Here is a 16,200-nt window from a genome sequence, read left to right on the forward strand (position 1 = left end):
AAACTTCAACAGTAAAAGTAAACTTCTGCAAATTAGAATAATATATAAATTTATATTGATTGATTGATTGATTGATTGATTGATTGATTGATTGATTGATTGATGACATGATTTGCAAAAACATCTAAAAATGTGTTTTCAATTTGACAATGTGAGTTTTTCAAAATTAGATAGATGAATTATTAATCACGAACAGTACAGAACATGGACGAACAGTAGGCAGGAAATAATCATCGTTACATAGAAAGATATTGATTACATAAACTGCACAATAAAGTGTGCAGAAAAGGGAAGGGCTCTCAACACTTTAAGAATAATTTTCTTTTTTAAATTTCAAATGTCAAATTAACTCCCTGCCAATGTTGCCTCAAGTGATGTCACAGTTAGCAATTATTGGAGTTTCACTAATAATTTGGTTCTTAGAAAAAAGTGACTTTTGGCTTGAAAATGCCATCTCATTATGTTTCTCTGTTCAATACTTAATGCATGACTCAAGTACTGCAAAGCCAACACTGAGACTCAGCAGTGACACAGAATGTGTAATTAAGGGTATAGTGACTTTCGACCGTTTCCTGTAGCTTGTGTGTTAATAACAGCAATCTATGTAATTATGGAGGATTCCACTCCATCAAAGGCCTTCAACCCTCCTTTCCCAAGCAATTTACTTTCCCTTTGTTTCTTTTACTTCTTTAACCACATCTAATAAACCCCTAATATTTCTCTTTCGCTTTGTCACAGGTTATTTTAAATGTCAAAATAGTATAAATAAAATAGTGTTTCCTCAATAGTGTACCAGTCTTTTCAGAGTCCTATTGCTTCACATAAAGACGAGGATGATGGAACATAGTATCTCTACAGCCCTTTAAAGTCTACATTTCATTTCAAAGCCCCGAGGGGGGGGAAATGGTTCAAAGGGTCTGAGGGCATAATGAGTGACAATAGTCACTGCCAGTATGAACAATTCAGGTGTCACTCAAGCAACAACACTCTTTACACAGACTTATTCACCCCTGACAAATGAACAAGGACTGTCTGAATAAAGCCGTTAAGTCCTAAGCCTCTTTTTTATCTTTCCCATTGGCTTTAGCTCGTTCTCAAACCTCTACACCTTGGTTAGGTGCCCCCACACTGTTGTCAAACTCATACTTGAATGGTTCAAAATTGCCTCTTGGATTGCTTTTCAGAAAATCCCTCAAGAGGATACTGGAGCAAATTCATTTAATTTGCATGTCTATCTCAACAAAGGACACAGCCAAATTGTAAGAATATTTTAGTCGACAGAATGAGTGTGCGGGTATGTGTGTGTTTTTATTTTATTTTATTTTATACAGCAGAGCAATAACAGAGATATATGAACTGACCAGGTGTCCGAAAAGAGTTTTAAAAATGCAATATGTTGTCCTAACAGAGCTACAAATAATACCATTTGTGAAAGACTTCTGGACTCTGCTTTGGTAAATCGTCCAATCAAACATGTCAGCAGCAGCTTCCACACTAGAGGGTGATTTCAAAGTACTTCCAGGTTGTTTCTGAATGAAAGAAATACATTTAGATTTTGATCCACACCAGTTTCCGTATATTTCTAAAAACCTGAACATTTTTCTTCTTTTCCTTCGGGATTTGGGTTTTTGTGTTCCTTCTGCAGCCAATAAGACAACACCATATGTGCCGTTAGAGCTGTGTATCGCATTTTGAAGTATTGCTCAACTTTTTACACAATACGAGATTGATAAGATGGTTGCTGGCACAAAACAATTTGTCCAGTATTTTAAAATATCGCCCCTTCTTAAACTGTAATCGCACCCTACTGTCTGATCTTAATTCAGGGTGACAGTGCAACAGCAAATAAAGTTTAAATCAGATCAATCGTATGTAGATGTGACATTAAACACCGACAGTAGATTCCCAGCTGCTGGATGAAAGTCATGTTTGAACATTTAACGGGCAAACTCCACAGAGGCTCCTGAGGGAAGAGTTAGCTCGCAGGGTCGTGATGCAACATACTTGATAAAAGCGTCCCATTGACTTAGTACATGAATAGAAGTAATTGGTAAAAAATCAAATCCAATTGCATGAGATACTGATTTAGCTACATTGCATCAAAAACTACATTTTACCTACATGAGAAAATACAATGCTCGCTTTTAGAAGGTCTTGTCCTGAACTAATCTATCACAAACGTTTCGATAACGTTTGCATTGCACAAAGAGCATAAGCATTTCATTTCGTTTTTAACAACTCCTCACTTACTTCACATAATTTTAACTCCAAACAATGTCAGATGTTTGTGATTAAAAGATATCAGGAGGGAATTAGAAAAAAAAAAAGGATATGAAAGAGGGATAGGACAGCTGGGGTATTCATGGGTGTGATACACACAAACTGTTCAAACAGCATTAGAACAGATAGACTGAAGGGGGATAAAGAATGAAAACAGCACTAATGTATTTTATCTTTTTGGGCAGGGAGCCTTCAGCATTTATCAAAAAGCTGACCACTAGTACCTACAGTATCTTCCCTAGTGAGAGGAATCGTACAGATTTCTGTCCAAGCTATGTTCCATGCTGCGGATCTTGGACCAAAAACTGCTATATTGAGTAAGCTCTACTGCTAACTGTGGTGTATTAAGATGATGTATCATGTTTCTGTAGGAGAACAAATAGATTTTTTTTATCCTATGTGATGACACTGATGGGTAAAGTAACAACTACAATTGTCATCGGTAATAGAGTATTTAAATTGTTATACATATAATTGTTTATCACTGCATAGGTCTGTAAATCACATCATCATAAGATAAGAAAAGATGGAAAATTATTATGTGCTCAAAACTTATACTATAAGAATGTAAACAATGCAGTAGTAACTATTATGTACAACATGTATAGAAAATGTGCATAAAGTGAATAATTCTGTTTATTATTGATATGTGATGTTTGTTTAAAGCTTGCACAAGCAATTAATTTGTATCCTTTATTTGCCCTTTAATTTATACCAATGTACATGTAATTTAATATGTTCAAAGATAACTCACCCCACAACCCCGCGACATCTTCCAGCATGACACTGACACTTGTCCAGAATACAAACCTCACAACCTTTTCTGACCTTTCTGAATGTACGTCACGTTACAGACCCTGCAGACCTGCATCTGTGCACTGCTTTGAGTCACTCACTCATGCAGATGACAAGAATAAGAATTGCAAGAAGCAGCACCTTATGTCCCAAAAACTGAGGCTTCATTTTCTAACTGGGCTAAGGGAGACTTCATGATCACTTTACCAATGCGATTTCTACGGAGCTCATGTAAACTTCCTTTATATTCAGCACAGAGCCTCGATGCTGGCAAGAAACTTCAGTGCCCTCAAGCAAACAAATGTTCCATCGTCTGCCTTTCACGAACCTTTAGATCTCCGTGAATGTCAGCAATATTATCCACACACTCCAGTCCCCAATCCAGTCTGAAGGCCTGGCCACCGTGGCCAAACCAAATCTCAAGATGCCAAGGCATCTGTGATGTAGGCCGATGCTGAAAAGCCAAGGCACAGACAAAAAACACTGGGGCCGATCGATGGTCTGACTGGGCAAATATCAAGCCTGACCATGGGGCAGCGACTCAAAGTGTCTGACAGACAGAATTCATTCTGCCATGACAAGCCAGGCATGCTAAATGCTGATGAGCTTGTTTGAAAAGGTCTCACCACTTGGGATATTCAAAGTGTCAGCTATCAACAGCATACTTTATTCACACAAAAAAAAAAAAAAAAAACCTTTAGAATGTATCCTGTTCAGCTGCCTCTGTTGGATGTGAGCTGTATATTTGACTACAAATAATAACAAAGTAATTATTAGAATTGGTTAATAACCTTTACTGGACATTTGCCTTTAAAATAGAAATAAATGACATGAAAATGTCAAATCCTCTCCCGCAAATACTTTGCATCATAACAATTCATACCGGCAGCAATTTGCAACAGTTGTTTAAAAAATTTTTTTGATAGGTTCACGTCAGCTCATTCTTCAGAAAAAAAAAATATATATTTATTATTATCCAGTGATGAAGATTGCGTCATGCTCCTCCTCCCTCAACAAAAGAAGAGGAGTTTTTAGTATAAACATGCTGTAGCATTGTTGGCTGCTTACGATCAACTCTACAACATCCAAAAGTAAACTACATGAATTACTTACTATCCTGACAGCCTTGTTGTGGAGTTGTGATGTGACGTTCGCTCCACTTCCACAAAATGATTGGTTGATGCTTTTATTGCGGAGTAAGCAAAAAAAAAAAATCCACCTAAGCCTTTTCAAAGTACCCATGACAAAAACTAAATGAAAAGTCCCCAGTGTGTACAGATCTTCTAAGTAACTTCAAAACACATTAAATGACACTGAAACCTGGACTCCAACAACAGTTTTAATGCTTACATTTTAACTTCCACTGATGCTTCAGCTCTCTTCAGCTTCTTAAAATCCATTTCAACTCCTTAAACTGCTTAGCAGTTACTTCCATACAAAGACGTTTCAAATTGTAGAAATGCATTCTGACTGAATTCTGTGATACAAGCAGATCAATCTATTCGAGGAAATAAAGTTTTGGATACTGCAAGAAGCAAGAACTGAATTTTAATGTGAATTGTTACTACAAAAGTGACTCAAGTGTTTTAGAGTGGGATTTGAGACCATGAGGAAATAACAACTTTCCTGCTGCACTGACATTTGAGAAAACACTGCTGTATTTAGTATATACTATATACTATACTATATAGCATATAGTATATATCATTTAATTTCTCTGTGGATTCTATGGCAATGGTTGAATTGGGTTGTCTAATGCCACGCATTCCCAGATCCAGGACTCTCTGAACAGGTTTTTTCTGAGTCCAAAACTTATCCAGCCACTAAATTACAGGGAAACAAATTCACACTTTCGAGGTGTCCTTCCAACATACAGACAGAGAACTTGTATATATTCATAAAAAACATATTTATTCTGCCTTCTAAGTCTGCCCTCTTCCAGAAAAGATCAATATGGACGTAGGTCTAGGATTTTTTTTTTTTCCGTTGTTGCATTACAATAATAGCTGCAGGGGGCAATAATGGATGAGGACGGAAAAACGCCCACATGAAACATTACAGACAGAACCAGTGATGGTTGGTACAATTAACACATTACAGTACAGTTTCCAAACAATATACATAACTACAAAATCAAAACATCCACAGACATGAATGAAGGCGTTTACATAACAGTATCATCAAAACATGTAGATTATGATTTTCTGGAGTGTACAATTTATATCAGGTGTTATTTTAGTTCGGTAAATAAACTTGGGTTCCTCTGGAGAAAATCCTTTACTCCTATAAAATATAAATCTATGCATCATAATGTGAGGATATCAATGGCGCATCAAAGACCATTAAAATATGGTTATTCATTTTATCTGATTCAACAAGCGTCTGTATTTATGTTGCAAATTTTGCAAGAGGGTTCATTAATTATAAAATGCAACTAGGCTTCCCATTATATGGAGTGATACAAATAAAACAAGCTACAGCCAGAGTGTGTATGCTGACCTCACAGATAGGCTAAGTGCCACTGGAGCAGAGCCAGGCTTAAACAGCGTCCAAGCAGATGGTAGAAGCAACCAGACAGGACACACAAACACATTCCTCCATGCAGACACAGAGTGATTGAGACAACCTGTGGTGTTGCCACCTGTTTTAGCACACTTTGCAATTAAACCATCTTCACAAAACTCTCTGCACATCACAATGACTCACTTTCCCAGCATCCCTCGAGCAGCACTCCGTGAGATCATTCATTGTTAAGTGCTAAAAGGAGCTCAAATTGTTTTCTTTCTATCTTTCCTCTCCTTTGTCTTCAAGTTCACTCTCGGTCTCTATTTCCCTCCCAACAAATCTGTTCCAGCTGAACTATCTAACACACGTCTCCAACACTCCGGGGGGATGCCGCAAAGAAGGCTTAAGGGAGTGTGATGAAAAGATTTGACGTGCTCAACTTTTCACAAAATACATTTTCACTTTGTGCTGCCTGAAAACACACGGTACGACTCAGAAGTGCATGTGATGACTAGGGGGTTAGATATTGATCATTTACTTGCTACTGCTTGACGTAAACTAACCTCACACTTAGCGATGATTCATTCTGTCACATACACCTGCGCATCTCCCTTACCGTTTTCCTATCACTGAAATAGACATACAGATGGTGGCTCATACCGGCAATTTATTCCTGTCTTTCCCACTTCCTGTGTGAAATGTCATTCAGAAAACATGTAAATGTAAAAGATGTCGAAATATCTTTTAAAAGTCAAAATAGAAAGCTCAACATATCGATTGTCAATATCTATATGCTGTGTTTTTTTGTTTTTTTTTTAGCCTTAATTGCGATTTGTGAGCTGACTCAATGTGCAGTCAAGACAATTTGTGAGAGCACTGAGGCCCGTGGGACACGTACGTGATGGGCTTACTGCTGGTGATGCTTGTTATGTGCGGATGCTTGACTCTAATGTACAGTGATTACGTCTGTTGTCCTGCATACACACATTGAGTTCTTGAATAACACAGTGTTCACATGTACACCTGGGCTTTTACATATAGATGAACAGAAAACATCTGTCACTGCATGGGTGACAGTCATGTGTACTGTAGGCCTATGTAAAGTATACCATATTTCCTACTTTATGCACATAATTAGCATCATATATCATATTTTCCTGAGTGAAGTATTTGCTTTTTCTTGTTATTTGAATGAAAACAATAGTTTTATATTAATTTCAAATAAAAAAACAAATCTCTCAAACACTATATTAAATAACGCAGAATTCAGGGGATAGTGTTTGTAGAGTGCCAAAGGCAGAATACCTTGATGTAGTTCTGTAGCCGTGGGTAGACTCTTCTTAAACTCAGGAGAATGGACAAAAACGTCCTGTGCGGGAACGAGGTAGTGACCACATGTGTGACTTCGGGAAAGGAAAAGACATTAAAGCCAAATGTCTCGTAACGCTTTCGAAGCCCCTCATCAGCCTTGTTTTCTCCTTCGCTCAGAATGCTGCCGACAGCACAGCGGCAAAGTGGTCCAGGCACCTAGAAACAAGGACCAAATGAAGTAATAACTACAGATGCATGATCAAATACAATGTACACAACAAGATAAATAAGATAGGGAGGTTCTCACACTCACTATTATCAGCATTTGACCGTACTCCCTTTTTCTCATTGCAATAATTCCAAATGCTAAATTATTTACAGCCTTTAATATGATGCAGCAGCACTGAGACAGATAAATGCTGTATAATAATGTTATCTGTCAATTTTAGAACAGCTCCTAATGTTCATTAGAGGTTATTTTCTAAAGACACTAATTGCACAAACACACTCATGCCACCCAATCCTGCTGCAAAAACAAAACAAAACAAAACACAATACTCAAAAAAGGCCAACAACCATCGACATCTCCTACGTACCCATGTCTAAAGCCTGAAGAGGGTATGAAAATGATTGTAAGGCTGTTTGAGCACTGCACAGCATACTTAAAAAACAAACCAACAAAAAAAACAATGTGATGTTAGTAAAACAAATGTCTTCTTATGATGTTAGCCAGGTGCCAAAGTGTAAGAGAAAATATGCTCATTAATCTGAGCTCTAATTGGCGCATATGGCAGCCAGCAATTATTGCTCCTTCCTCCATTGTGAGCACCCTGTTGCCCATTAAAAAAAAAAGACAGAAAGGGAGACTTTACAAATGAATACTCCTGGGACTCCCGGGACTTTCTCCTCACTGTGCCGAGCTGAGCGCCACTGAAGGCTGGTGTAATAAATAGGCGAAAATCGTCCAATTTGTTCATAAACCTATCAATTCTATATGCTCCAAGCCCAGGCAGTGTGTCTGAGAAGGATTTTTTTTCCTCTCTCCTCTATTCCTCAACATGCAGAGCTACTGATGGGTAGAAGTTTGGTGTTCATATTGTTTATGGGGCACTGCAGAGCAGGCTAATTTATCACACAAGCACACATTCAAGCATCGAAACACAAACAGAAATAGAGCAAGAAGAGGTCAATCTGCACATATTCTTTATCAAAGCATTTTTTTTTTTGTACTATAGGCCAATAAAAAAACAGCTATCATATCCTTCTTATGAATTTAGTGAAGTAATCCACATTCATTTTCACTATTACACTATATGCATTGCAATTTCTTGAATTAGAATTATTTTTAGATGAATTCAAAATTTTCTGAATAATTTTTTTAATCTGATCCTTAAAGCATTAGCTTTACTTGACACTGGGGCCATCACATGGAGTCTTTAGCCTCTTAAGAGTCCTATTATTGTTATTATCTGTGTAACCATATAAGATGGACTAGACTTTACTAATTTTCTATCTCGATTTTCTATTTTAGTCGTGGAGAAATGAACACTAAATTCTGTGTGACATTGGATAAACTGTCAAGCCTATATTATATGCATTATCGTCTCTTTGTTTCTTCTGATAAATGATGGCATTGTTGTCAAGCATGAGGCAACAAACATACTCGTAAAAATGTGTTCATTCCTGGCCATTATGAATAAGATGTCATCACTCTAATATTTAAGTGATGATTGGGTAAACCTCACCAAGCTCTGGAGTGGAGATTACAAAGAGAAAATTCAGTAAAGCCTCAAAGAAGGAGATGTGATCAAATGTTCATAAGCCCTGAATAAACAACTCATCAATTTGAATAAATAATAGTGACGGTCATTAAAGTCAAAACGACAATCAGGCTTTCAGCGAGGCTGTTTGAACCACAAGACAACATAGCCAACGCACTGTTTAAAAAAATGGTCATGTCCAGGTGGATCCAAATATCCAATTAATGTTCTGCCTGACCTTACTATGGGAGCAATATAAGCACATTTGGGAAGTTTTACACATAAATATATTTTTGATGCTTTGGTTGTTTTGGGGTCTCACAGTGGAGTGTTGAGGCAAGTGGATTTATTAACAGTCACGGGGCTCCGAGTAGGAAGTCCACAACAAATAACCACCACCGAAAACCACAAGCGTCTGTCGGCAGTCTTTGTTTTGCCCTTGTGCACTTATCAAGAGTGCTGTCTTTTGATGTTTTTTTTTCAATACGCTGACAGCTCAGCTGAAGCAAAGAGATCCAAAATCCAACTCAAGGAAACAGGAAGGAGAGAAGTGCAAACTATCTTCACCAGCATACAAAGTATTATTGTACTTAGATTGTGTAAGGCTTACATTTTAAAAGTTTTAATATGACCTTGTGAAAGGACAAATAGAGAGATTTCATCATTCACCGCGAAGACCAGCATTTCCGGACCATCCCCTCCTCCAGCTGCCATTCCCACAGCTTTAATCATACTGTGGCACAAACATGGTTGTTGAAGATGGGCAGATACATTCATTGCTACTCCACTTGTCATCCAGATTGTTATTTAGAAAATCTATCTCTCGAGGACTGTAATCCCTGACCTCCATTTGCTTACTTGAAATATCAAGTTTGTGAGAATACAACATGCTCTCCCCCCGTTACCTCCGTCTGATGTGTGTTGGACTCAGAGGTGGAGAGGTGAAGTGGGCACACTGGGTCAGAGAAGCCCCGTGGCCTCCAAACTGTGAAGAGGCTGGTGGACGCGAAGGGTTTAGTGAGTGGGGCCCAGAATACGTGTTAGCTGTTCAAAGAAACAGACAGAGCTGCTCCAGCCTTGTATCCATGGCAACCATCTCAGGACCAACTCAAGTCCTCGCTGAGGTCTTTTGTTTCTCCAGAGGAAGTGATTAAAGGAGGTAAAAGTGAGGAAACTGAGAACAGAGGATGAGAATAGCCATGCTGACACTTCATCCTTTATCAGCAGCACTTTTGAAAATCCTCCCCACTGCAAATACCAGTGGACAGTGGCTCACTATTTAGACACAAATACCAGTCCTCCAATCTGAGAGCACTCTCTGAGGCTCCGAATGCAGGGACTGAATGGCATCCTGAGGATTGGACGCTAATGAGCTGAGATCATTACACCAATTATTCTAACTTAGATCAGGACTTAGCTGCGACTGTGTAGAGGAACTAGGACCCAGCGCTAGTCTAATTGCCAGCTTGGGAAAAAAAAAAAAATAGGATGAGCATAACAAAAGGGTTTTGAAGCAGAGCTGGGAAGAGTCCACCACTAAACTGTGGTTACATTCCATCAGGTTGTTGTGCATCCAGGTTTACGCAGTGCCTCTTAAGTCAATACTTTCAAAGTTGGTTATTAAAAAATGGCATATTTCAGGAACAGAATAATTGCAAATATTAGAGCTGAGTGTCCCTGAAGGAAACCAACAGCCCTGCAGTGAATCTTACCTTTGTGGAGGCATAGTATTTAGCGTCCAACTGGCTGTACCAAATAAAGTGACAACCGAGTGTATGTTTAATTGCGGATTATATCTTTTCTTAACAGAGCCTAGAAAATATAAATCAATTTGAAAAATATCCAAAACATTCTGAGATCTACAGGCCACCTAAGAGTCTATAACTGTTGAAAAGATGTTCAGTTTACAAAAGTGGAAAAGCAGTGAATTATTGAAGAGGCTTGAAACAGATTATGCTGGCTTTAATCATTATAATGGTGCATTGCAGTTTATTGAATGACTTAACTGGTTAAATGAACATTAAAACTTTTGACAATTTATTTTCTGCTTTTGTTGCTGCATAAGTTCTAATATACAGTTCAAGGTTTTTTTTATTTTTAACTTGTGACATTAAAGACTGCATGTTATTGCGTATATTTCCAAGCTCTACACTGAATATGATCATTATAGCTTGAGGTCAGCAGTTTGGTTTGGGTATGACAGCCTGTAGTATTGTACATTCAGTGTGACAGATGCATATTTCTAAAGAATAAATCTCTCAGAACCCTGTTTTTCACTCTTGTTGAACCTCCTGAACTTCTACAGTAAAACAGTGCAATCATTTTTGACAAATCATATCAAGGTGTAACTCTTTTTTTCATCCCTTCTTGGTCTGCTAGAATCTAATAAAAAAAAAACACCACTCATTCTGGACTCACTTCGAAATGTGGGAACAAGCAGCACATGATTTCGGAGACCCCAGAGAGTGAGCAGTATTAGGTATCAGGAAAACAGATCCAGCCGATATTATTTCCTGCTGCTTCTAGGAACTAAGATTTCAGGATGGATGAGTTCACACAGGGAACGACTGAGGATGTGGGAAAACATCTCAGAGAGTGACAGATCCGACGGGCTAATTGTGTTGTTAGCAGTATCTGGGTGGCAATAAATGAGACAACAACAACTGCAGTCACATTCACATTAGTGTTATAAGTTTCCCCTGTTTGACTCTTGATCTTTATGGAACTCCCACACAGTTTTTCCTGGAGTTCATTTTTTATTTCATAATTGGCATTTCATTTTATCAAATACTGGCACTTTCCCCTGTGACACTCACCGTCTACTATTGTGTCACCGCTCAGCTCTTTTCAGCCGAAGCAACAACGAGGCCGAGGTATTTCACATTTACAAAAGTGGATGCTGAAAACTCCAAGGTAATGAGACTGGCCAGCCATCTTACTGTCAGACGGTGAATTCAACAAAACTAGCCTGGGAAGTTAATGGTTACGTAATGGAGGTTTACTAAGACATTATAACTGTTATATGGTGTCAATTAAACAGCTGTGGTTACGCTAACAACTCATTTATAGATAATCATAACCAATCAAACTTACATAAAAGGTACATCTCACATCAGCAGTCACATCAGGGAACCTGACTCTCACACCAGCATACAAGGATGTTGTGGAAAAATCTTGAAATAAATTAGCAGTTAGATTGAATTGACCTCATTTGAACTGCAAAAACATAAATTAGATCTGAAAGAAATTGAGATCTATTTTAATAATGTACTGTGAAAATGAGATCAATAGCATTAAAATAAATGTCATAGGATGTTTTTGAACAACGTGTTGATTTATTGTGATCAGTACTATTAATGGTTGATAGGTTAGTGCTTTGATTTAAAAATGTGTTGTTTTTATTAGGGCATCACATAACTGTTATTTTCATTATAGATTAATCTGTTGGGTTTTTTTCTCATTTAATTGATTGTCACGAATTATATGCCAGAAAATGATATTTTAAAAAAGTACAATCAGTGTTTTTCAAAGCCCGTGTTGCAGCTCGACAGGTCTTCTTTTGTCTCAACTAAAAGATATTCAGTTTATTATGACGGAGGACTAAAGGATCCAGAATCACATTTAAGGATATGGAATATGAGACTTTTAGCATTTTTTTTTTCATTTGGGAAAAAAAAAAGACTTCAAAACATAATCATTTCGGAAAATAGTTAGTGATTAATTTTCTGTCAATGAGCTTACCAGTGTAGTTGATATTTATTAATAAATAATCTTCTATTCAATGATTCATTAAACATTCATTAGTCCCACAGGCCCCAAATTAAGTTCCGGTTTGGGACCACATCTCAGGAACTTCAGGAAGAATCCAGTAAAGCACATGGAATTGAATTTCATGACATCTGAATCCACAAACACATATCCTGTGACAATGCTCAGTGGAAAACACAACCCTCAGCGACTCCTAAGAGGTTCACGACTACGCGAGATGTCCCTTAAGTGACAATTTTTTTTGTTGTAAAAAGACACATTTAAAGTGAATGACTCGTTCACTGTAAGTCGTGTTTAAAGAGAATGGAACCATTGCCATCTAGCGGTGAAATGTATGAACAACATTTTTTTTTTTTTTTTTAAACATCAAAAGTTAAAGTTTAAATTACTGAACAAAGTGCTGGAAAACGCCGCTAAAATAATAAAATTACCATTCTAAACCAACAACAACAACAAAAAGTGTTATTTAATGGATTGGGTTTTTTTTTTTTACCTTTTTTGGGTCATCATAAAACACTCCAATACATGACAATCCTGGTCCAATACAGCGAGACTCTTTAAAAAGTTCGCCGCAGTTTTTGTAAGGTCCTTCTTGGAACTTGTAGGCGAAAGTAATCTTTTTAACGGGAGGACAGCCGGTCATCACAGTGATGTCTGAAATGAGTCCCGAGTACAAAATGAAACCTGTTAACAGACTTAACAGGCTGATGACCAGGCACACGCTGACCCAGTCCATGGTAGCTTATCAACAGTTGGATACTCAGCTGCAACTGAACAATTAACACTGTTTTATTTCTTTTTTGATAAGCTGAAATGTCCCACAAAATGTTTCGTCGTTTTCCGCTAGCATTCGTCCTTGTCTCAACTTATTTGTTTCTCTAAGCAACAACGGTACAACCACCGTGTTGCACATTGCACAGGACTTCCTGGAATGCACCATTAATGTTTACCAGAGGGGGGGGAGTACTGTAACAAATACATCGGTAAATATGTTAAAGACAAAACATTGTGAAATGAATCAGATGTACTGGAATTTTAGTTGTGGCAGTGTGTGTGTCCACTGTCAAAATTAGCAAAGGTCATTTGATAAATACTTGATAAAGTGCCAACTTTTTTTTTTTTTTTTTACAGCCCACTACTTCTCCACGAAATGCTTTGTTCTGAATCGAGGTTAAAGTCAGTAAACCACTCAAAACAGCAGGAACATTGTGGTAAGTGACACTGATCTACCATGTTTAGGCTAATAATTAATATTCGTTACGTATTTGTGCACTGCACTAAGGGCAAGTTACTTCCTTGGTAATAACATGACACTTGGGGTTCAAGATAATGACACCAATAATGAAGAAAAAAAGAAAAAAAAAAAAGCACTTTTGTGAATCAATCTTGTGACTTTTTGCAAAATACTAGATTGTGTTGATAATAATAATACAAAATAATAATAGTTTGCAATAGTGAAGTCACAAAACGGCCTTGAGGGGTGTGTTACATATGTGTCCCGCCCTATGAATAAAATGAGGGCTGGACTTGAAGCAAATTTGTTGACGAATAATAAACGGAGCTTCTTTTTTTTTTCTGAATTTGAAACTTGTTCGTCATCGGGAAGTTGCGAGAATGGGTAGGAATCTGAAAATGTTTTACGACCTGACGGCTAAACTGCTGTCTGGAAAAACTTTGAGTTTCTCTGCCCTGAAGGGGAAAGTTGTCCTCATTGAGAATGTGGCGTCTCTCTGAGGAACAACAAACAGGGATTACACGGAAATGAACGAGCTTCACTCTCGCTACTCCGCCGATGGACTCGTTATTCTGGGTGCTCCCTGCAATCAGTTTGGACATCAGGTAAGCCATGTGTGCTCCCCCTTGCTAAGATGTTATGATAAGAACCAATATGTGTATATCTACTTCTTTATCATCAGGAAATATAAATTTGAGTCGGACTAACTCGAGGCGTTTTGATGCTACACGCGTGTTTTCCGTTTACTTTGAAACCTTGTCCAGTAACATATCAGTAGAAATTGCAATAGGCTTTAAATGCTCCTTTACAACTAAATGTTAAAAATTATCCAATAGGCCTACTTAGAGTAAGATCCAAAGTATCAAAAGTATTAGGCCTGGTGAGTTTGATATGGACAAAATTCTATATCACAATATTGTTTTGACAAATAGGACTATCTAAAACAAAAGCCTATAATAACAGAAAATGTAAATAATAATAATAATAAAGTGAAATACAATACATACTCCCAGCACATCTCCAAAATATATTTACTGTATGCAAGTACACTCCTTGGGTAATACAGCACCTGATTTGTTCTTATATTGGCCTTATATTGTGAATTGTAAAGGAAACCATATTCTAATTTCTTTAACCTCTATAATGCATTTAACAATTTATATGTATGTTCATAACAGGAGAACTGCAAGAATGATGAAATCCTACGATCTCTGAAGTATGTCCGTCCAGGGAATGGCTTCGAACCTAAGTTCCAGCTCCTTGAGAAGGTGGATGTGAATGGAAAGGAAGCCCACCCCCTGTTTGTCTTTCTGAAGGAAAAACTCCCATTCCCTTCTGATGATGCCATGGCTCTCATGACTGATCCAAAGCTCATCCTTTGGAGTCCGGTGTGTAGGAATGATGTGTCCTGGAACTTCGAGAAGTTCTTGGTCAGTCCTGATGGGGAGCCTTACAAGCGCTACAGCAGGACTTTCGTCACCATCGACATTGAGGCAGATATTAAAGAGCTACTTAAGAGGGTCAAGTAAAGTGTGCTATGCCACACTTTGGCTAGCAGTAAAGGATATCAGTTATGACCACCGTGGCCTGAAAGATTAATCAGCAGTCACACATGGTTTTAGTATTTCATCATTATTTCCAGCTTCAGTTAAAGTCGATGATAGCACTCTTAAGTTTGTGATACAGCATACGCTGTGGTTGTTCAGCTTATTTACTCAATGAAGACACTCTTGTAAACATTTTTGAGAGGAGTTTCTGATAATGTAAAAGTTTAACTCTTTCATGGTGTATAACTCATCACAAACCATTGTTTAATTGGCTTTTAAATCATAAATAAAAATGTTATATCATTTTGAAGTCCTGTGATCATTTGTATAACATGCATACAAGCATCCTTCAAATATCTGGTATCTAGGACATGTAGGTAATTTAGGTGAAAAAAAAAGCCTTTGCTTATAATACAGTGTAGTCATTTAGACTTGGCATTATGCAGTGTTGGAAAATAACAGTATATTATTCAAGTAGGCTACTGTTCTTAAATACAGCTTTGAATTACTTTTAGATTACTTTAATATTTTCTTCATGCTATTTCATGCTTCCTTCATTTCTGAGGGAAATATTGTTGTTTTAGTCATTTTAAAATACAGCACATTGTTAAAGATTAAACCAGTGGTTTCAAACATGTTTGTCTTCTGATGTTATACAAACAGCAGTGTGTAGTTGGTGTCACATTTCAGATGTCTATGAGTTGTTAACACCTCCACCAAATAGTGATTTTTTATTTTTTTCCCCTCTAAACTTCCCACATGGTTTCATTTCAATGAATGTTCAAATGATCCAATATCTTCACAAATGCTACTCACTAATGCTTCAGTATTAGTAATGTATGTAATATAGTCAGTCAGGGGAACCAAACCAGTTGGCCTACTTTTACTTAAATATCCTATTTAAATTTTGCTGCTAGTTCTGTACTTTTTTATTTACTCAACCCTTACATTGCGTCAAGGATTTGAATACTTTTCCCACTACAGATGGTCTTTTAAACTT

General features: G+C 37.4%; 2 protein-coding genes across 2 annotated transcripts in view; one reads left to right on the top strand and one right to left on the bottom strand.

Annotated features, from left to right (window-relative positions):
* The window catches only part of LOC138616430 (testis-expressed protein 264 homolog), a 35,221-nt gene extending 21,490 nt beyond the window's left edge, over positions 1-13,731 (bottom strand). Inside the window, exons 1-2 of the mRNA XM_069690718.1 lie at positions 12,913-13,731; positions 6,886-7,107 (exon numbers count right to left, since the gene is read on the bottom strand). Coding sequence (XP_069546819.1) covers positions 6,886-7,107; positions 12,913-13,155 — 465 coding nt within the window. The 5' untranslated portion in view covers positions 13,156-13,731. The remainder of the gene's footprint in view (positions 1-6,885; positions 7,108-12,912) is intronic.
* A 191-nt stretch (positions 13,732-13,922) lies between these two features.
* Positions 13,923-15,503, top strand: gpx1a (glutathione peroxidase 1a). The gene is made up of 2 exons (XM_069690719.1): positions 13,923-14,258; positions 14,832-15,503. The coding sequence occupies exons 1-2, from the start codon at positions 14,034-14,036 to the stop codon at positions 15,180-15,182; spliced, it is 576 nt and encodes a 191-aa protein (XP_069546820.1). The 5' UTR covers positions 13,923-14,033; the 3' UTR covers positions 15,183-15,503.
* The last annotated feature ends 697 nt before the right edge of the window (positions 15,504-16,200 follow it).

The sequence above is a fragment of the Brachyistius frenatus genome, unplaced genomic scaffold (genome assembly GCF_029030835.1).
Source record: "Brachyistius frenatus isolate BFR_SWC_R1_liver_20210118 unplaced genomic scaffold, ASM2903083v1 Contig_10, whole genome shotgun sequence".
Taxonomy (NCBI): Eukaryota; Metazoa; Chordata; class Actinopteri; family Embiotocidae; genus Brachyistius; species Brachyistius frenatus.